At 41.4% G+C, this 22,541-nt stretch overlaps 1 protein-coding gene across 1 annotated transcript in view; it reads left to right on the plus strand.

Moving 5' to 3' along the window:
• The window catches only part of Pawr (pro-apoptotic WT1 regulator), an 80,211-nt gene that overhangs the window by 38,868 nt on the left and 18,802 nt on the right, over positions 1-22,541 (plus strand). The window contains exons 2-3 of the mRNA XM_055626107.1: positions 7,788-7,919; positions 16,150-16,184. Of these exons, the coding sequence (XP_055482082.1) occupies positions 7,788-7,919; positions 16,150-16,184 (167 nt within the window). The remainder of the gene's footprint in view (positions 1-7,787; positions 7,920-16,149; positions 16,185-22,541) is intronic.

Here is a 22,541-nt window from a genome sequence, read left to right on the forward strand (position 1 = left end):
GTGTTTAACCAATGTGACGGGGTGTGATACTGCGATTCATACTGACTGCATCCACTTTGAGAAGTGTAACTGCTGGGAGTGTCCTTTCAGTGTGCACACGCTGTGGGAGCTGTGGGCAAGAGGCTGCAGGGGCCAGTTTGTCCCGAGAGCCTTCAGGGAAATTGCCCAGAGTAAAACTGAAATAGGTTCAGAAGGCATTTTTCTTTGTACAGAGCGGTTTTACTATATTCTGAGGCAGAAGGAAAGAAGTATTAGGAAAACATTTTATATTGAAGTCATTTAAATTTTTTATTCTAGGATATTTAGAAATATTAAATTGGAGAATGTCCATTTGTATTTATTAGGTTCCTGTTTCTTTGGGTATTAATTGCTGAGTGGAGACTAAAGGACCCTGTGTCAGCCTTGGGTCAGTTCTGTGGCTTTGGGAACATTAAATTCTGTTTGGCCAAGTGAGTTTGCAAACAGGGAAGCAGAGAGGACTGTCAAGGGTGTAAACAGCTGGTCTGGGCCTGTGGCGTGCTCTCTACTATTGGCCTGTTGGGAGGATGTCAAGGCCAGCCCAGGGGTGATAGTGAGACCGTGTGTCAAGGGGTAAAACTGTTGAAATTAGGAAATTGAAAACTTATACTCAAACTTTGTGTGGTGTGTGGACAGTATCTGTGTGTATGTGTGCAGATAAGATGTCCATGCTGGGGCATCTTCCCCTCTCACTTTCCGCCTTAATTTTGGAGACAGGCTTCAGGCTTTCTAGCTGAACTTAGAATTCCTTGATTTTGGTCAAGAAAGGCTGCAGGATCCTCCGTCTCCCTTCCCCCTCTTTCCTCAATCACACATGGGTATTGACGTTGGAGGTGTGTGCCTCCACTAAGCTTTTACTTGGCTGTTGGGAACCTGAATGCGGGCCGCCATGCCAGTGTAGCAAGCACTGAATCCACCAAGCCATCACTCTGAACATCTGGGCTTTACCTTTCACCTTTGAAACTAAAGGACAAGCTTTTATCTAGTCAATCAATATGAAGGGCCTACTCTGTGAAGAAATGGACATTTGTGGGTTGACCCACAGAGAATTAAAGTGATGATTCCAGGTGAAATGCTCAAGAACTTGAAAATAGCAATATTAATGTTGTTAACATGCTTATGTGGATGTCAGTGTTCTTTAATAGAAGTTGCAGTTATTACGACAATGATACATTGATGGAGAGCTGTGTGCCAGTCATGCTGATGAGTGCTGTTACCTTTAGTCATCCCAAGGGTTAGGTGGTAGCTGGTGCTGTTTCCATTTAAGAGATGAGAAAAACCGAAGCATTAGTTGGTTAAGTGTCCAAGCTACTAGGAAGTTCTAGAATAACTTAGTGTTATTAATAAACTGTTAGTGTCCAGCTTTTATCGTTGGAATAGCCAAGGAAAGGCTTTGTGTACTACACTGTGTAAATACGCTAACAGTTGAGAGCTCAATGCACTTCTAGGTTCTTTCTTTGATGGTTGTGAGCCTTGGTGCTTTGGGAGTGTAGCCATCCTTGTGACTTCCCACTGTGCGTGTTTAAAAGCTGTCAGAGATACATTTAAGACGGAGTGGCTTCTGCATCTTGCCTGTTTGTCAGTTTCTTCTTAAGATGTCTCCTTCCTTACAGTGGTGCTTACTGGGTTTTCCTCTCTGCTTGTGTGACTCACGTTGAGGAATTTTTAGGTTGCAAATACCCAGGCTTACTTACCTCCCAACTGGAAAGCACTGAGACAAGTCTGTTTTGGTTGGAATGTTTGTTGTGGGTGATAACGCACAGCCTATGAAGTATGTAACACTGGGGAAAGAGTTTTCACCTAAAACTAGCACTGTTCTAGAATCTTGATTACATTTAGTAACTTAGAAGGAGAAAGAAATGCCAGTGGGGGAAAAGTCAGATGTTGCTGGAAAATGCCGTTAATAAAAATATGTTCAACTATAATTGCATAGTTAATATCCTGCCTGTTGAGACTTGCTTCTGAGTAACCTGTCTGAACAGTGAAAAGATATGCAGTGACCTTCTTCCACATTCATTCCAAAAATAAGAAGACAATTGGGCCTGATAATGCATGTCTGTGATACCAGCACTCAGGAGGCTGAAGCAGGAAGATTGATTGCTAATTCAAGGCTAGCCTGGGCTACGTGGCAAGATCCTGCCTCAAAAATGAACAGATAATAAATGATAGATAGATAGATAGATAGATAGATAGATAGATAGATAGATAGATAGATAGATGAACAAATAAGCAAGCTTGTGGAAAATATGAATCTGAATCATTTTCAATGGAAAATTGCACTCATAGCACTAATAAAATCTAGTAACAGCCAACTAGAAACACTATAGATTAGTGACATTGATTGTCACTAATTGTCACTGATTGACATTTATTGTCCCAGACCTTCAGGACTTATTTGGAAATTATAAAAGTAACTTTTATTCACCTGCTTCAGTTGATGTCTTGGAAGCTTACTTTCTCCTTCTGCTAACGTACGCCTAGTCCTGGAAGCATCTAGCCTCCATACCATCTAACCTAGGCCTAGAATGTTTTCAGCCTCTGGGACTTACTGCCTAAACTCACCCTTTCTTGTTCTTTCTGAGCTCATAGATGGCTTGTTCAACTCAGCTGTTCTGGCTCAAACTCCTCTCCCAGCTGACTTATTCAATCTGGCTTCTCTCTCAGTCCCTGAATTGGTCTGCTTGGCCTCAAACTAACTCCATCATTTTGCTCTATCCTCTGGCCCCTTATCTCTGGCTCATTCAGTCTTCACCTGAGTTCTTTCTCTGCAACCTATCTCTCTGTTATTGTCCCAGTAAAACTGCCTCCTCTCTCCCTTCCTCCTTTTTCCCCTTCCTCCTTCTCTCCTTCTTCCTCCCTCTTTCTCCCCCTCTTCTCTTGTCTACATCACTTTCAAACTTGGGTGCTTCCTTCTACAAACTATCTTTACCTTCATTGTTTGGGATTGACTCACGCTGGGACCTCAGCTTTTCTTTACTGATATTTGTTTGATACCAGGCTGCCTTGAACTCAGATCTTCTTGCCTGTCTCCTGTACTAAAGACATGTTTGTATTCCAGCAGATCATACAGACCCAGAAGGTCTTTGAAAGTGATCTACCAGAGCAGCTATGGTCTAAATTAAAATCCTTCTACAGGAAATCCTTCCACATTTTTATTTAATTCATTTTCATCCTTTTGCCCTTATCCTAAGCTTCCCATGTATGTTAACCTTATTCTGTTTCTGCTCATCACAGAAGGCTGTATTCATTGCAGGCAACAGAGACTACTGCTAGAGCTCTCTGCTTTATGTGCCTGAGTTAATCTATTTGGATTCTTTTAAAGAACAAGGTGTTTCACCTTTCTTAAGTCCCTCTGGCCCCTCTGCTTACTTTGTGTCCCATCAGTATTGCAAGTCCTCTACCGTGCTCCCTCAGTTTCCTATTGTTAAACTTTATACTGTGTTAATGAAGAGCAGGTGTTGTCTTGTTACCATGTTGCTGTTAGTGTTTTTCTGTTCTCAGTGTGTATTTGTGGAAGGTCTACCCCTTGGAACTTTGATTTTCTTAGGTAGCCACAACCCTCTTTAGGAGGCAAAGATGTGGCCCCCATTTACAAGTTTACACCCCAACAAGTGTTATCCAGAATTTTTCTCTGAATAATTTATTTATTAAATGAAAGATACGGAATTCAAATGGAAAGAATAAGTTGACTAGAGAAGATTTAGCGATGAATGAGAAAGAATGGTGCTGGCAGAGGTTACTGGATGTCATTAACTCACAATGGTAAAAGGAGGGTCCCTTGTACATTAATGTAGAGAGGTCAGAAAAACAGAATAAGTGAAAAACATACTCATCCAAAAATACATGATAAAGATAGCATTTTTTCTTCCCAGACAGGATCTCACTATGTAGCTCTGGCCGTCCTAGAACTCACTCCATAAACCAGGCTGGCCTTGAACTTACAAAGAGATCCTCCTGCCTCTACCTCCCACGTGCTGGGATCAAAGGTGTGCACCATTGTGTCCCTCTTGAAAAAATCATTTTGAATGGAAGGTGAGGAGGTAAATGTAGGTCACCTGGGTGAACCTGAAATGTGCTGGGCTCTGGTGGGAGCCATCAGTGTTCATGGCGAGACAGTTTGTCATTGTTGAGAAAAGAGACCAGGACATTCCAAGCTCATTATGTAATAATTTATGAATGTGACAGCAAGAACTAGGAAATACGTGACTGATTAGATCTTTAAGTTGGAAACCTTAGCGTAAAACTACATGAGAAAATGTCACAGAGGTTAATCACAGTAAACTAGAAAAAGATCCTTACCAAGTACACAAATTTCCTATCCTTACAGTATATGAAGAAACTCTTAGATGCTAAGAAAGTGAAGATGTTAAGGAGATTCCCAAAGCGAGTAAAATTGTGACGGAAGCTCACCCTACTAACTGAGGCTCACTGAAACTATTATTTTCCTAAGGGTTTAGAAAGAGGTGAAAGAGTAGTCCTACCAGTAGTCTTCACTCTTGCCGTCGTCGCCAGCCAACCTGTAAGGTTTTTGGGATGGAAGTTGCTAACATTTTAAGAGATGTGAGAGTTGCAGATATACCCGAAGCTTGCAAGATAGGGCTAGATTAGCTTACAGTCATACACAGGCAGAGTGGATCAGCTGCCTGTAGTCAGCGTCTGCTGCGCAGGGGCAAGCTCACGACCAAGCAGGGCTCCCATTGCCAGCCTGAGAGTTTAAGCGGAGGAAGATTTTATTTTCTCCTTCATTTCTATAGTTAAAGGTGTTTTTTTTTTTGTTGTTGTTGTTGTTGTTGTTTATAATGCACGATGACTGATTTAATAATTAGGGGAAATGTCATCTTGTTTTTATTATTTTGTTGAAAAATGTGATAGAGCTTCCTCAGGATAGCTTGTTTGGAGGACCTGGTAGAGGTTAGCCCTGAGACCTGGTGACGGGAGACTGACCACGGCTGGAGTACTTGTCGCAGATTCAAGAGACTTCAGGGGTAGAGAAGGTGGTGTAAGGGGGAAGAGTGAAATTTTATTTGTATTTGTTTGCTGTGTGTGGCACTTGTACATGGTGGTGTGGGGAGGGACACAGAGGCCAAGAAGAAGGTTCACTTACGTCCTCTGTGTCATTCTCCACCTTGTTCCTTTGAGACAGTATTCCTCAGGGATCCCAAAGCTAGGCTGGCAGCCAGCAAGCCTGTAAGGTAAGGTACATTCTCCTACAGAGATGCTGGGTACGATGGGATGGAATGGGTGCCTAGGCAGCTGTGCCATAGGAAGAAATGCAGGGTTTCAATGTGAGTTACTTTACTTGGTGTCTCAGTTTGCCTCATCATGGTGGTTTACTTTCAAACATGTACTGCATTTTTCACTTTTGTTTTTAATTTGCCTGGGGGGTGGGGTCTTCCGTAATTAAAGGAGGGATGCAAAGGAAAAGGTAATTGAGGTGCTGGGTCTCAGAAAATGGAAATAAACATGAACCAAAGAACATCCGGTGTTGAGAGAGTTCATGGCTACCTGCCCCGACTCTGGCTTCCTATCTGTCCAGGCTTGTGGTTTAGAATTCTGGTTTTAAACTCCTGATGCTGTATGATATATCTTAGCACCAAGGGACTTCTGCTGTTTAGACCCTGGGAGTGAGCCTAGTCATTGCTAACAGAACAGACCACAGATGACAACTCATTCTCCCTGGATCTTTTTGTTGTTGTTGCTTGCTTGATTTGTTTTAATTTTTGAGACAGGATTTCCCTGGCTGTCCTGGAACTCATTATGTAGACCAGGCTGGCCTCACACTCTTAGATATCCACCTGCTTCTGTTGGGACTAAACTGCCCCGCCCTTTCCCTGGATCTTTTGTTCTTGCTTCTTAGTCTCCCCTGTGCATTGAAGGGTTGGCATTGCTTCCGTTCCATTGCTGTTGTATCGGGAAGGTATTTATTCCTCCTGCTTATCGAAAAGACGTCTTAAGGAACTTTAATGATAAATATTTTTTAGTTTACAGTTTTAAAGAGTCATAAATAAAATGGTGATAGTTGCTTCCTTTGTAACAGTTGAGCCCTGTAGTCTCAAGTTGGTTTGTTACCCAGTAGTTCCAGAACAACCATGGCAGAAGACATCACTGTCCTGATTTGACTCTTGGACATTGTCTCTCTTGGTTTAAGAAAGGCTTTCTACCCTTAAGCTCCTAAGGGAGTCTTTTTCCCATTAGGATTAGTGGGCAATTTTGTGCCATTTCTTGGATTTCTTTTTGTTGATTATGCTTTTTATTTGCTTAGGATTTGTATTTTATTTTCTGAATTCAAATTATCAATTTTGTTAACTATCTTTTCTACTTTTATTCTCTCTTCCTGTTAATTTGGACTTAATTGCTATTCTTAGGCCCCTCCCACCTCCACCTCCCAAGCCAGCTTTGGTCATATATTGATGTTCCAAGTCCTGTAACAGCTTTCAGTTCAGACTTCTCAGTTTATTTATTGTCTGTGTCTCTTTGGAGATAAGAATTTATGCCTTTCCAGTCCTCTCCTCAAGAGCTGTGGGGCTGAAATTTTACCCTATGTAAGTCAAACCTGTGGCTCCTAGCAGAAGCCACTGGTCTCCTGGCTTGGAGTCAAGAGCAGTTTAGACTCACAGCAACAACAGTAGCACACAACCATAATTTTCCTCACCCAAGTTCTCAGCAGCTGGTTGGCTGAGCCGCAGCTCAGTCACACCCGTGTAAGCACACTCTGCTGTTTTCTAGAAGGGTCTGAACATGCTCTGCCACCTCAGCCTGCTTGCTCCTTCTGTTTGCCCTTCTGGTCTGTTGCCAGACTCCTCTGTGTCTAGATAGATGCCTTCCCACGTCTCTCACTGTCCACCTTGTTTTTTAATTGTCTTTGACAAGCTCCACACCTCGAAGCTGCCCTTCCTGTTTGCACAGTGCCCTGTTCTGATCTTGCAGGTAGGTCCTAGTGTCCTCCCTGCCGTCCTGGACTTCAGTCAGTGTCTTTGTGGATAATGCCTGTAGAGATGTTTTTCTGGATCTCACAGAGAACCCAACTGGGTCAGCATGTGGGTTAGGTGTATGCTGTGAGTAGCTCATAACCAGGGCCAAAATAACATAGGATTTTGTTTCCTTGTGGCAGGTTTGGAGATAGATAACTGCTGCTGTTGATTCAGCTCTTTGGTAACCCTCTAGTAAGCGTCTTCAGTATGCTGTTCTCACCATATGAAATTCCGTTTGTCCAGATATGTGCTTCCAATTATACCCATCTTTAAATTACTAGCTGTTCCAGAGCCTTTCTTAACTCCCATATGAAAATATTATTTCTTTATATTCCCCGAGGCAGCGTGAAGGTAGAAAATGACCTTATCACTAGCACACACACAGACACACACATGCACGCATGCGCGCTTGCACACCTTCCTTACTGAGCTATAAATTCCATGCTTGTATATAGAGTTGCCCTCTGCAGAGTGCTGTGTTTAAGGCCATAGTGGGTTTCCATGTTGAATGTATGGTAGAGAATGAATGAGCCATCTCCTTGAGAAACTTGTTATTAGTAAATAGAACTTTGAGAAGAGATACGCTGCCATGGGTGAGAATATAGAGGTGTTGGATTTTAGCAGAGAATTTAATTCTTAGGAATGGAATGTATGTATTGCTGAAAAGGGACGTCTTTATTTTCTAAACTTATGTGTGATCACATACAGTTTCTTAAAACAGCAGATGTGCTTTTACGTACAATTAAAGCATTCTATTGCTTAGATGGGGACTGAACTGGAGACTGTTCTTTCTTTCAGTGCTTAGATGAGTATGAAGATGACGAAGCAGGACAGAAAGAACGGAAGCGAGAAGATGCCCTCACCCAACAGAACACCATCCAGAACGAAGCTGCGAGCCTCTTAGATCCAGGCGCTTCCTACCTGTCTCAGGTAAGCCTTAAAATGACCAGGAAGCCACTGGCTATTTGAACAACAGTCTTCTAAATTGCTTTTAATAGTTTTCCAGTCTCATTTTAGTAGTATCAGGCTGACTCAATCATTTCCTGTGGGTTTAGCCACCAAATCTTTTCTATCCAAATACTTCTAGACTTGATCATTGTTTGGCTCTTAGTCCCTGAGCAAGACTGACTGACTGGCTGGCTGACTGACTGACTGACTAACCGACTGACTGAGACTGACTGACTGAGTTTAGGTAATAACATCAGTTGTAAAAATAACCAAGAAAAATAATAACTTTCTTATTACTAAGAAGTAAGAGTTAAATTGTTGAGGTGAGTGTCCCTTTCTGTTGTAGACTTTTGGATCATAACCGCATAGAATAAAAAGGTGACCTGCTTTCTCCGATCAACTGTTTAGACATGATGCAGTGTTGGGAATAGTGTCATGTTAAGAGTTCCCAGAAACACTTGCATTGTCTGTATACTTTTGGAGGGCTGGAGAGATGGCTCAGCAGTTAAGAGCACTGGCTGCTCTTCGAGAGGACTTAGGTTCAATTCCCAGCAGCCACATGGCCGCTCACAACTGTCTGTAACTCTAGTTCCAGGGGGTCCAACACCCTCACAAAGATACACATAGAAACAAAACACAAATGCATGTAAAATAAAAATAAACCATAAAAAAAACCATACTTTCCAAAAAGTACTTTAGAAAATAAAACCTCAGTTTCACTTTAGTTTCTCCCTTTTGACTATGAACCCAATCATCTGTAGAATATTTTTTGCATGCTTCTGAGGACAGAGTCCACTGCCCTGATGTGTCTCTCATCTCTAGAATGAGTTAAGTGTGTTTTCAAATATTATTGATATAATTTGTCTGAAGGTTGTTATTTCTGTGACATTTTAAGTCTGCCTGCCTACCTTTCAACTCCCCTGCCTTCTCTCCCTTCCTCTTGTTCTCTTCCCTCTCCTTCCTCTCTCCCCATTTCGTCTATTTCTCTCTCCACACTACATGCACAGGACAGATGTTAGAACTCAGCTGAGACATCATCCCTCAGACGCTGTCTACTTCTTTTTGAAACAAGGTCTTTTAGTGTCCTGGTACTTGACAAGTAAGCTAGGCTGACTGGTGAGGCAGGCTGGGGACAAGCCTGTCTGTGCCTCACTGGAACTGCCATTATAAGGGCATACCACCACACCCATGCTTTTCTTTTTGAGAGAAGTCTTGTTCTGTAGCCTAGGCTAGCCTTGAACTTGCTCTGTATCCTCAAGTTGGCCTCAAAGTTGTGACCCTCCTGTCTCTACCTTCCCAGTGCTGTCACCACGTACGGTTTGCATCCTAAAAGATCATGTCTTTTCAGACTTACTTTCTCTCCTCTCCCCCTACTCTCCCTTTTCCTCCCTTCCCTTCCTGTTCTTTCCTTTCCCCTCCCTTCCCTTGTAGCAAGAATGACCTTGAACCTCAGATCCTCTTTTCTCTGACGGCTGAGTGGTAGGATTGCTGCTGTGCACCACCACCCCCAGCTTTGCTGGAAAATGAATTCAGGCCATTGTGCTGGGTAGACAAGTAATCTACTGACTGAGCTATGTCCCCAGCCCCTCATCTTGGTTTTCTAAATTCATTATATTGTGATGTGACTTTAAAAGGCATTTTGGAGGACTACGCACATTTCTATACTTAATGAAAGTATATTCATTTCTATACTTGATGAAAAGATTAAATATATACCTATTTGCAATTTCTTTTTCCTGTTTGCTATTTTTTGCAACATTATGAAGACAATTTGACAGAGGGAGGCAGATTATTTTGAAGTGGTTAGGAACATCTCTGTCTTCTCTAATGCTGAAGTTACTGACATAGATCCATAGCGTAATATGCTCCGTCTTGACCTCTCATCCCTTACTGTGAGTAATGATCATCATGGCTCTGTGGAAAATAGAAAAAAAATTTAATTTTAATAAGCTTCATAGCACATTAGCTGAGCAGTTAGTACTCTATTCTTAACTCTCTAAACTAATCTTGCTTCATCCAGAGTAAATCCCAGAGATTGTTTGCACTTTATTGCTTTCCTCCTCCAGCTCCTCTCTTGTGACATCTCCTGGACCTCTGCTGGTGGCAGAATACCCTACTTCCTCCTCTAACTCTTCCTCCCCTGGCTGGCAGGAAGTCCAGCCTTTTTCTTTACCCTGCTCAGCGATTGGCTGTAAGATGCTTTATTGGCATATCAGGAGACAATTGGGGAGCAGTGTTTACAAAACATTGAGACAGGAGATTCTCAGAACAAGGATTACAACCAGATAAGAGGTCGGGGAAGGGGGTCAGTACAGAAGCCAGCATTTGAATTATACAGTAACCGTATGCCTACAGCCCCCTATAATGCTAATAGCGCTATTTCTCTCAACTGTTTGTGATCGGTCATCATCTACAAGTATCTTTGTGCTTTTTTGTTTAACAAAATTGAAATTAACTTGGTACTCTTTCAATGATGACTTCCCACACAATGAAGGTTTAATTTACAGCAGTGGAGAAAATATACCATTTTAATTGAAAGTCTAGACTTGGTTTCAGTTCTTGCCCTTCAGCTTACTCTGGGCACTTTAAGAACAAAGCCATACTAACAGTGTAATAATATCACAGTGTCTTTAGACAAAGGCTGATTTCTTTCAATATGAAAAGGCTCTGTCTGTTGTAGTCCAATTATTTCCTGTGCGCACGCTAACATGGACTTATAGCTCAGCAGAGCTGGTCTTCCAGAGCTTGCTGCCCTGATGCATCTGTCATTATTTAACTATTCTGAGGTCTTCCCAGACCTGCTCTTCATTTCTTCAGTTCCTGTCTGTCTGTTTTATTAGTAATTAGGATTAAAGGTTGGCCACTGGCTGTGACCTTGGCTTCAAGTGTATTTTGCCAGGCCGGTTGCTTAGCATGAGAGTGAAGCTAAGTCCTCTCGTGGGCCTCCCTAATGGCTTCATCAGAGGTGGCAGTGGGAACCGGAGATGTTCTGTTCACATAGTTGACATCTCTCTGAGCTACAATCTCAGTTTGCAGTGCCTGTTGCTCCAAAAGGATAGATACTCACAGCACCAAAATCTAGAGGAGTTGTGTGGGAGAGGAAGGATGGAGAAGGGAGCAGTCTTAGCATCATTAGTTGTTTTAGTTTAGTAGGACAGAAAGAAAGGCCACATCCTAGCATTGTCTACAGATCTGAGCCACTCAGGGATATAGGTCTTTAAGAGTGAAGACTGCAAAGGCCAATGTGAGTTTGGCTTGGCTTTGTGGGTGGTTAGAGTATTTTAGTTCTGGTTTAAATTTTTGATGTAATACACACAATGCTAATAGAAAATGAAGATTCAAACTCTTTTTCTTTCTTTTTTTTTTTTAAACAGACTGTTGGGTTGTTTTGTTTTGTTTTAAGATTTACTTATTATATATATATATATATAATGTTCTGCTTGCATATACACCTGCATGACAGAAGAGGGCACCAGATCTCATTATAGATGGTTGTGAGCCACCATGTGGTTGCTGGGAATTGAACTCAGGACCTCTAAGAAGAGGACCCAGTGCTGTTAACCTCTGAGCCATCTCTCCAGCCCCTCTTATTTTTTTTAGCTGTGCCTTCGTACAGCTTTTAAATGTGGTCATGCTTGCTTCTTAAGTAAAACTTTTGTGATTAAATTAAATTTAGACAATAATAGAGCATAAAAAGAAACACTTTGTAGCTGATTAACTCGTTTATGGTCTGCTGTTTTCTGTGAACTCTTGAATCTTACTCTTTTAATTTTTCAAAGGTGGGTGATCATGTGGCACAAAATCCAAAATCCTAAGTGCATGGTAAAAGGTTGCCAACTGCCTGGCTGCCTTCCTGGAAGCAGCTACATATAGCTTTAGAACTAATCCACACAACGAGAGCTGTCTCTGCCTGTCTGTCTGTCCCACAGCAGTGTTTAGTTGTAACGCTAACTTCATCAAAGGATGATTTCGTTGGTGGAGACATAATTTGATGGCATTATTAGGCTATAGTTCTTAGTCCGAAAGTGGGTCTGTGGCCCATCTTCAATCCTTATGAAGTAAGCAGTGGTGCCTTCTTCCCACGAAGCTCTGCTCCACCACAGGCCTATAGCAAAGGAGCCAGCCAGCCATGGGCCAGAACCTCGGGAACTGGGAAGGAGCTTAAGTCTGACTCCCTTTGAAATTGTTTGCCAGGTATTTTGTCACAGTAATGAAAGGCGGACGAACACACCGTCGTCCTTGCAGTATTTTACCCAGGCTGTTTTCCACCATAACTTTCTCACTTGGTACTGTACACAGACTTATGCAACAGTCCAGTAGGAGCTTGAGTATTATTTTTCACAGATGCAGAATTTTCCATTTTATAAGCACACTAATATTTTAAGCTAATTTTGGTTATTAAGGTTGTTTGTTTATTGCTGTAATAAGAAAACATTGCAGTATTGGGAAGCCCCAAAGATATTACTTTGCACATGTGTGATAAAATCCCAACACTGGAATTGCTGGATTGTGTGTATGTTTGAATTTTTCCTTCCTTTGGCTTTTCAAGACAGGGTTTCTCTGTGTAGCCATGGCTGTTCTGGAACTTACTCTGTAAACAGGATGTCCTCAAACTTGGAGCTCTGCCTGCCTCTGTGTGCACTACCTTGCCTGTGTTTGGAGCTTTTTCTGAAATGCCCTTGTAGATGTTATAGTATGAACATTTTTCTTATATTCAAAACTTTTGTTTCCAGAGTGTGGCTGCACGTGTTGGCAATTCTAGCACAGATTAGGAGCCAGCCTCTATTATATTCTAAGTGACAAGCCAGCCAGGGAAGCATGGACCTTTCCTTAAAACACAACTTATTCAGTAGCATAAAATTTTCTTTTCAGTTAACACAAATTAGCCATTAATGGTAATCATCAATGGTTAAAATCTTTTACTCTTGTAAGTAACAATAATAACAACTGTATGTATTAAGCCATTTGTTTTGAGTTGTTTTCTTTGAATAAATTTATAGAGAAAAACTTTTGTGTTGAAGATGCACAAATCATTTCCAAGATTAAAAAGGAATAAAAAAGTAACCTGTTGCATATTGTCTAAGTTACTTGCAGGATCTGTCTGTCCTCAGTGTCATCTCCTGAATGAGCATTAGCAATTTTTACTTAGTCTTAATGTATTGAAAAGTTACAAGGACTCACAGAAAACATTTCTTCTTATAAAACCATTTCTTGAATACGTTGTTGTTTTCTAAGAACAAGGTACACTGAGTGCCCACTTTGCTCATTTTCAGGCCTCATTAAATTTCTTCTGGTTGCTCCAGCAGTCCTGTCCCAAGGCAGAGCAGAGGAGTCAAATTCAAAATCGCTTGCTGCTGTAACTGCCTGTGACTCTCCCCCAGTTAGAAAGCCCTTTGTGGTCTTTCCCAACCTTTCCCATCCCAACCCACTGGAAGATAAATTGATGACATGGCCAACAATTTGGGTTGTGGCCTGTTTACTTATAGGAAGTTCAAATGTGAAAAGAGAGAGAGAGAGAGAGAGAGAGAGAGCAGAGAAGGTCTTCTGCATGCTTGTAGAAAGTACATCTGTGCTTGATCCTGGTTTTGGAAGTCCCAGGTTCCACGCTACAAGATCCTTTGAAAACCCCAGGTCTGTTACACAACACATTTCAAGCCTATTTTTCCTTGCAAGGGAAGGGGAAGTACCTGGGCAGAGCTTGGAAAATGTTGGCAAAGCACCAGCTTGTTTTGCCTCGTTGGAACATAGAACAGTCAGTAAGGAAATCTCTGAACACAGTCCTCACAGGTGAGATGCAGTCGAGGGCCTGTGCTGTGTAAACAGATGGGAAGCGTATGTGAAATAAGATCGGAGAAACACTAGCCCAGGAAGGGCAGGTCACAGATAAAGTGGACCTGTCGAGTTCAGCAGTAATCACTTGTGGTTATTAATGAGGTTCTCTAATAATTATACAGTTAGTAAGCTCCTCTGCATTGGAATTTTTGTGGTCATGGAAATGAATTTTCTAGCTAGGAAATTGTAAGGAAGGGAGGTTATATTTGTGTAGAATTCCATCTGTATGTGGAGGAACAGTGAATATTCTCCCCCTTATAAAAGAATCATGTTGTGCTGGAGTATGAGTAGCTAGAGTTTATAAACCTTGTTTTTTTCCTGTTATTCTCTGGAGATAAGCTTGCTTTTATAAATAGAGAATCTATTTTGCTAAATTACTACAGAAAAGCAAACACCGACCTTCATTTTAGTGGATGCCTTTTTAAGGACAAAGGGTGAAGAAATGTCATAATATTTGTTTGCCAAGGTTTTGTTGCTCTCTCTGCATTACGACCAGCTGATACCCAGGCGAGTGACAACGTCTTCCCAGTGGCTGTCACAGGAGACGCCCCCAGAAGTAGTACTGAACTCAGTTCCTGGGGTCAGGCCCGCCCAGATACTCCAGGATCCTGTCACCTGGCTCTTTTTCCTCTTTGATAACATTCTTGTTGTCAGGGCTTGGGATTTTGTTGCCTTCATTGGTTTTATTTTTCTTTCCCATAACATCCATCAGATTGCTAAGAAAGTGATTTCTCTAGATTTAGGGGCAAGGGCAGGCTTCCAGAAGGTCGGCTTTTACTTAACAAATAAGGAATAAAAATGGAATATTTCGATAAGGGTATTATCTTTTAGTGGTTTTCGATGCTTAGTGGGGAACTATTGGGAATAGTTAGCTCATGTGGGAGAAGTTGATAAAGATTTTATGTCTCAGTTAGCTTTTTAAACTTCCACCAACTTTACATTGTAAGCCTGCTGTGCTCACTCCTGTCATGCAGTTCCACAATACAGTGGGCATGTCTTCTGCTTCCTGTTAAGGCACTAGAAGAAACCCAAACCCCTAGTCTCAACTGCCGAGTGGCATGTCTGGTTGGAAGGTGGCTTAGTCCTTCCTCCTGAACCGTTTTCTGGACTGTTGCCCAGGTCACTATGCAGTTAGCTGCAATCAGTCGCTAGTGTTCTGCTATACAACTGGTCATCTTATAAAGTGACTCATTCTTTCATTTTAACTAGACCAGAAATTCTTTAATTATATAATCTTCTTAGGTTTAACACTATTATCCGTTTTAAAGGGGCTCATCACTTAAATTTGATGTTTTGTTAAGATGAAACTAAAAACGTATCTGAGGAACCCAGACTTATCACAATTACTGCCTACTTATTTGCACAGTACTTTTCCACCTTTGAAGTTAATATTAACTTTCAGGAGTCTGTCTGTCTTTCTCTTTATTTTTATAGCTTAGGATCATCACAGTAATATGTACTTTGCTCTCTTTTTATTTTTAGCTGTACTCTTAAAAATCATTAATCTCTGTGTGTATGTGGTGAGTGATAGGTTTCTTTAACTTTGTCTTTTATTGTTTATGTGTATGTGTGTATCTTTGTAAGTACAGAAGCCAGAAGAGGGTGCCCTGGCCCTAAGAACTGGGCTGGGATTTGAACTCTGGCTCTGCAGGAGGAGCCGGTGCTCTGAGCTGAGCCATCTCTCCACCCATATTTGTTTGTAGATCCTCCTGCCTCTGCCTTCTGGGTGCTGGGATTACAGGCGTACGCCACCCTGGTGTTGTTATCATTTTTGTTTGTTGGTTTGTTTAGCTTTGTTTTATCGGGAGCATAATAAAGACAGGGAGATAGTATAAGACAGTGATTAGCAGGTTGAAGCGGTAGGAAGGTGCTTAGCTAGTGTGCTCCAATCACTGGGGCCAATCTCCTGCCGTAATCAGGGTGTGATGGTGCACATACATAATCCCTGCACTCAGATGGAGGCAGGGAGATCAGACGGTCACAGCTGTCCTCAGGGCCCCAGCTAGTTCCAGGCCAGCCTTGTTTATTTGAAACCATAACTAAAAGAAAAAAAGAAACTCTGACTATTATGGTTTTTGAATGCTTATGTTATACCTCATGTCTGTTTTCTAACTTTTAAAATACTTTGGGCTGGAAAAATCGCTCAGCCATTAAAGGCTAAACTCACAACCAAAATATTTCACTATTAAACTTTAAAACATGGTTGGTTTGGGCTGGAAAACCAGATACAGGTCCTTTTTGTTTGATCATTGGTGTGACGTGTTCTTAAGTGCAGTTGTTCCGCATAGTTCTTTGGCAGTGACTGTTTTGTTTTTCCAAAGCCTGTGGTTGTGTAGTGACGCACGCTCGCACAGCTGATTTCTCGTATTTTACTTTCCAGGACCCTTCGAGAACAGTCCCAGGCAGATACAAAAGGTAAGAAGCTTTGTGTTACACCTTACAGGCTTGAGGACAGTGCCTGTCTCAATGTTGACTTAACTGGCTGGACCTGCTTCCAGGCACTTTCCAAAAGCAAGAAACCAGAACCTTAATAATGTGTTTTTAAAAAGAAGCTCCCAGGGCTGGAGAGATGGGTCAGTAGATAAGAGCCCTGGCTGCTCTTCCAGATGTCCTGAGTTCAATTCCCAGCAACCATATGTTGGCTCACAACTGTCTTTGACTGTAGTCCCATGGGATCCAGTGCCCTCTTCTGGTGCATATACATGCAGACAAAACACCCATATGTGTAAAATACATAACTAAATAAATATTTAAAAAAAAAAAAAAAACAGCTAGGAATTTCTAAGACAGAGGTGCAGCATGTGTCAGCCACAGCTTGTTTCTGACCGATTCCAGAGCCTTTGAAAACTGTCTGCACTGAGTCCTCCCAGGTCTGAAACAGAAACTTAGAATTGATTTTCTTCCATGTAGTTTTTACACTGACAATACAAGGAGACCACATGTAATGACAAAATGCTATAAACTACTTGGGTTAAACAAAAAGGTTATTTTTTTCAAGTCTCTAGAGGCTTGAAGTTGAAAACTAGAGCCAGCTGCCTGGTGCAGCGGTGGTGCTGGTGGTGGTATGAAGGGCGGTCTCTAAGACCTGGTTTGGAGATGCTCATTTTGCTGTGGGTTTTTGTCAGCAAATTCTCTACCCTTCTTAGAAGGGCACTAACCGCACTGTGAGGGTGTCCATCCCTATGGCCCCATGTGAGCCTAATTAATTACTGTTACAATATTTACTACTAAGAATCTCAGCTTTACTACCAAGCAAGCACAAGTACAATATAATTGTGTTTTTCTCTTTGGTGGGATCTGTGGTTAGGGGAAAGGTGAGAGGGCCAGTGTGGCAGGGGCTAAACAAGGGCACCTAACATCTGATCCGTAGAAAGAACCCATGTTTGCTGCTGCTTTCATTTTCCTGTCTGCTTAATTTGTAGGTGTGTGTGACAGAACAACACTTCTTTAATATGGTGAACTAGTCTGTTTACCATGACTAGATTAATCCAACACAATAAATTTTCTTTTGCCAGAAACCATGGCCAAATTAGCTTTGACTTGACCTTTTTTTTGGGGGTGGTGGGGGGGTGGTGGTGGTGGTTTGGTTTCGGTTTCGGTTTTTCAGACAGAGTTTCTCTGTAGCCCAGGCTGGCCTCAAACTCAGAGATCTACCTGCCTCTGCCTCCCAGTGCTGGGATTAAAGGCGTGCTGCACCGACTCTTGTGGCATATTTTCAAATTAAAAAAAACAAAACAAAACAAACAGCCATCATTTTTCGTTGCTGTTTGGTAAACAAAGTTAAAATTCGGTTATTTATCAACTGTGTTATACATATTTAATTCTAATCAAAGTTTATATTATAAACAGTACTTTTATATTTGTGTCCTGGAATTGGATTCAATGAGAGAATACTTAATTTTTTTTTTTTTTAATTTCTGTAAATTCTCACTGGAGAGATGGCCCAGCAGTTTAGATAGAGGACTGACTGCTTTTGTGGAGGATTCGAGTTTGATTCCTAACAGGCAGCTCACAACTGCTGGTGGCTCTAGCTCCATCGTTGTCTTCTGGCCTCTGTAGGCACTGCACACGCGCAAGCACACGCGCTTAGGTGCACACACTCAGGCAGACATGCATGCACACACACAATTAAAATAGCAACAAAAATAAACATTCCTTTCCAAAACTGTTAGAAAATTAGCATTGTCTTAAGTTAGAAATTGTTTCCCATGGTATGTATTTTTTACTCTTGAGATTTGAAACCACTGTTTTTCTTGTGACACGTTCATCTGCTTATACTTTCATTTTTGTAGCCTGAAGCAGTTTTCGGCTTTCAAAGATTCAACCCTGTTTAATATTACTAAGAATACTTTTAAACAGCCAGCACACCTGAGAGGACAAGCAGGAACGCTGAGTTTGAGGCTAGCATGACCTAACAGTGGGAATCTGTTCAAATGAGTATATTTTAATACAGTGGAAGCCTAGACTCGCATCTGAAATTATCCATTTTTTATCTCACTGGACTATCTCATATAGTCTGTCAACAGTTCATTACTTTCACTAGTCTGTCAGCAAGCTGTAGCAGCGATCAGAAATGGGTGTTTCTTGATGAGGGTGTCTCTTGACAAATGGGGATGACAAAAATGAGGAATGGCCTAAAAGACAAAACATTGTATCACATGTTTGGCAGTATTTTCTATAAACTAAGTGACTTGTATATGCACACACTTGGCAGTAACTCTGAGAAGTTTCTGGGGCTTTCAAATCTCTGACCCCATGTGCTCTTTTCTCTAACTAATGTCAAGAATGCAGGGTTTTTTGTTTTGTTTTTTTTTTTAGCTCATTGAAGCAGCAGGCTAGCCACGTGGTGCTCCTAAAGTGCAGTGGGCTCTCATTGGTCCAGAAAGTCCCGCACATACTCACTGTCTTTATATTTTAAATTTCAACTGTTTGGCCATGAGGACAGTGCCGTTTTTGATACTCAGTTTAGGAAAGATGGATCAAAGGCAGGTGTTGGGGTTTGTTTTTCCAGTGTGTGATTCTGTCACTAGTGTTTACTTGATTAGGTTTCTAGTACACTGAAAACAATTTGGAGAAAGAGAAGGTGGGATTTTCTAGGTTGTGTCACACTTGGAACACAGTCAACAGGTAGTGACACTTTGCTGTTATGGGGTGACTCCCTGGGGGCTTTCATAAGTGTGGCCAATGTAGGCTTAGCTCTTTTGTGATGTGAACTAATTTTGACAATCCTTCTCCATGTGGGTCAGAGCACATCTCCGTAGCATTGGCTGTCCCTCCACCTTTCTTAGGGCTCCAGGGTTAAGGTCAGGTTGCCAGGCGTGTGCGACATCACAGAGGAATTCTCCTTCCGCCTTTCTGTGGGATGCTGAGGTGCAACTCCATGCAGGCAGGAATGGTGAGAGGTTTTGCCCACTGAACCATCTTATGGGCCCCCTTTTCTGCCTTTTAAAAGAAATGCTTATTTCTTAACGAATGTGATAAGTATGGAAAATTAGTATTAATCAAACACAATCCTATCCTGTAAACCAAACACTACTGCCAATTTTTAAATTTTTTTATTGTAAGTTTCTAAATGGTTTTTCATCTCCTATGGGCAACAGTAGATGTGCAGTTCTGCATCCGGTCAGTTCCTCTGTGTAACACGGATGCCTGCTGATAAATGGTGGCTGCTCTCAGCTGCCTCAGCTCTGCCTCTTCAACACAGACAGCACATGAACACACAGAAAACCCATTGCTTCTGCTTCGGGAAGCCACTGTTTCTTTTGTATCTGAGCAGAGTGGGCACATGATTCTTTTTCCTGACATTCTCTTCTGAGTCAGCTCTGATGTAAGGCCTGCTTTGGAGAGGTGGCTTGTTCCGATTGATGCATTCGGGGACAAATGTCCTCTGATCTCACATTTCATGGGCACGTGAAATGACAGCCACCTTCAGCTACGTGGGAGCGTACAGGTGTGTACTGCCCACAGCCATCAGCCAACCCAGTGTGAATAGCAGCCTGCTTTCCGGGGGGGAGGGGGGCTACCTCTCCTTCCCCACCCCCCTCCTCCTCACACTCCACAATCAAGTGCGAGCTACACAAATTTCTTGTGATGTCAGCTTTCAGAAACACACTTCCTCTTTTTATGACAAAATGCCATATTTATGTATTTCTTGAATATTTAACATGTTTATGACATTGGTTATGTTTCTCTTCACTTTTCCCTCCCTTCCATTTAATATGTCACTGAAAGTAGTTTTTGAGATTATGTCCTTAGCTCCATGTTCTCTATAATCCTTCTGTCTTTGTTGAGCGGTTTTGTATTGGGTACTGGTTTTTGCAAGTATACATTGCAGTGCCGGAGGCTTACCCTCTGGGTGCATGGCTTAGTGAACTAAATCTTTGCCTTTGTGTGGGAAGAGTGCTCTTATATAACACGAATGTGCTTGATCTGAGATACCCTGAACAAACACTTGTTTTAGATTTAAATTTTTTGCTTTGTGTGTGCCTGTGTGTGTACCATATGCATGTCTGGTGCCAGCACAGGTCAGGAGAGGGCATGAGACCCCCACAGAACTGGACTAAGATGACTATGAGCTGCCGCGTGGATGCTGGGAACTGAGTGTGGGTCCTCTACAAGAACAAGTACTGGTGACCACTGAACCACTCTCAAATGTATGCATTTCAAGACTAATGAAGAGATGTAGGAACAAATGGACCTTAGTGGCATCCTTAGTTGGCACTGTGCAGGTTATCTCACATTCTGCTCCTCTATAAGCCAGCAGTCACCATGAGCACGGGGGTAGATGAAACCTGACAAAACCTTTAAGCAAACAAACAAATAAATAAATAAATGGAAAGACAATCAGTACTTTGAGATGGGTCTGTAGTCCTGCAGAGGAAAGCAATTTCTTTTTAAGATCTTGCCTGTAGAGGCTGGAGAGATGGCTCAGCAGTTAGAAGCACTGACTGTTCTTCCAGAGGACCCGGTTCAATTCCCAGCACTCACATGGCAGCTCACAACTGTCTGTAACTACAGTTCCAGGAGATCAGACACACACAGACATATAAACAGGTAAACACCAATGCACATTAAAAATAAATAAATAAAACCTTCCCAGTTTTCTTACACTAAGTATGTGTCACAGTGTTAATAAAGAGCCTGGGTGCTGATTTTGAGTTTTAGTTGTGTGTGCTTGCATTTAAAGGAAAAGACACAGCAGGGTGGGGAAAGCCTGGGAGTTTGGAGTCCAGCAGTATACTTAGGAAGGTCATGATCTGTCTAACACCTCTGAATGTTTGATACCCATTGTTTAATAGGATTTTACCCATGAGTCTTGTATTTCATCTCATTGCTGAGCTTTAAAATGTCTGTATTAGTGGAAAATTCCTCTGACTGTAATCTCTTAATGCTACCAATCTCATTCTCATGATAGCTTTAGAATAACAGTGTTATTTTCCTGAACATAGCAGTGGCCTCTCATCTTTCCACAGAAGATGTGAAAATTCCCAGAAGGGAAAAACTTCCAGTAAAGGGTGGTATTTATTTTTTATAATACTGCTTATTACTTTCCCTTTACTGAACATCATATTTAATATCTCTGTGGCTGAGATTAGACAATTTTGTCTTTGGATCTTAGGTTTGTGTTAACATTCCTAACTAGAACATCACAAACCTTTTGGAGTGCATAAAACAATTTTTTATTCTGAATATTTTCCATTGTGCATATCCGGCCTACAAAATAGGTTGAAAACATTTCTGTGTTAGGATAAACAGCTAAATTTGGCAACAAAATCAAGAAGCACACAGCCCTTCCTGATTATGGCATCATTTCTTTCAAATCTAGTGTGTATGAGGGTCAAAGAGCTGGTTTAACTTTTCAGCAGTCATTCTTTGCTTTCACATATGCACAGGGTTTTATTTATTTATTGACGTTGTTAACATTCAGGGCTCTTACACTCATAAGTGAAACGCCTAAAACTTGGTTTTGTTGTTTTCAGTCGATGTTTATTTGTTCATATTAGTGGAGTGATGTAATAACTCACTACCTGCGCACAGTGGAATATGCATCCCTTCTGCTTGTCATCTGCCTAGTTTAGGGACCTCTGCACTCATTTATTCTACAGTATGTCATACACTGTTGTGGACTGAGTTCCCCTGCTGTGATCAGAACAACGTAGCTAATTCCTTTATGTGACTGTATTTGTGTGCATTATGGAACCTCCATGTCTCCTCCCTTCCTAGTGTTCAGTGACCACTATTCTCCGGTGTCCTCAGAAATCACCCTCTGTTGCCTGGCTTACTGCACATTTCATCTGACATATCTTTCATTTCTCCACAAGGGACATGAGCTTGTTCTTTTTATTGCACTTTTATGTACCTATGCAGCATTTATTTTTCTTTTGTATTAATCAAAGTTCTTTGATAGTTTCAGGCATATAACATTATATATATATATATATATATACATATACATATATACATATATATATATACATATATACATATGTATATATGTGTGTGTGTATGTGTGTGTGTATATATATATATATACACACCCACCCTTGTCTTTTCGTTATCTCTACCACCCTTTTAATCTCCCTGTCCTCATCCTTTTATTTTGTTTTCACATTCTTGCCTTTCTTTTAGTCCTGTGACCCTTTTATTGATTTAATGATTCCATTTCTCAGTTTCTGCTTGTTTCTTATCTCTGGAATTTCTCATTGATGCCATGGCTAGACCTTTCATGTGTTGGATTATGTACTTAGATTCTGTTGTATCTCACTTGGTTTC

The sequence above is a fragment of the Psammomys obesus genome, unplaced genomic scaffold, assembly GCF_907164565.1.
Source record: "Psammomys obesus unplaced genomic scaffold, mPsaObe1.curated_primary_1811, whole genome shotgun sequence".
Classification (NCBI taxonomy): domain Eukaryota; kingdom Metazoa; phylum Chordata; class Mammalia; order Rodentia; family Muridae; genus Psammomys; species Psammomys obesus.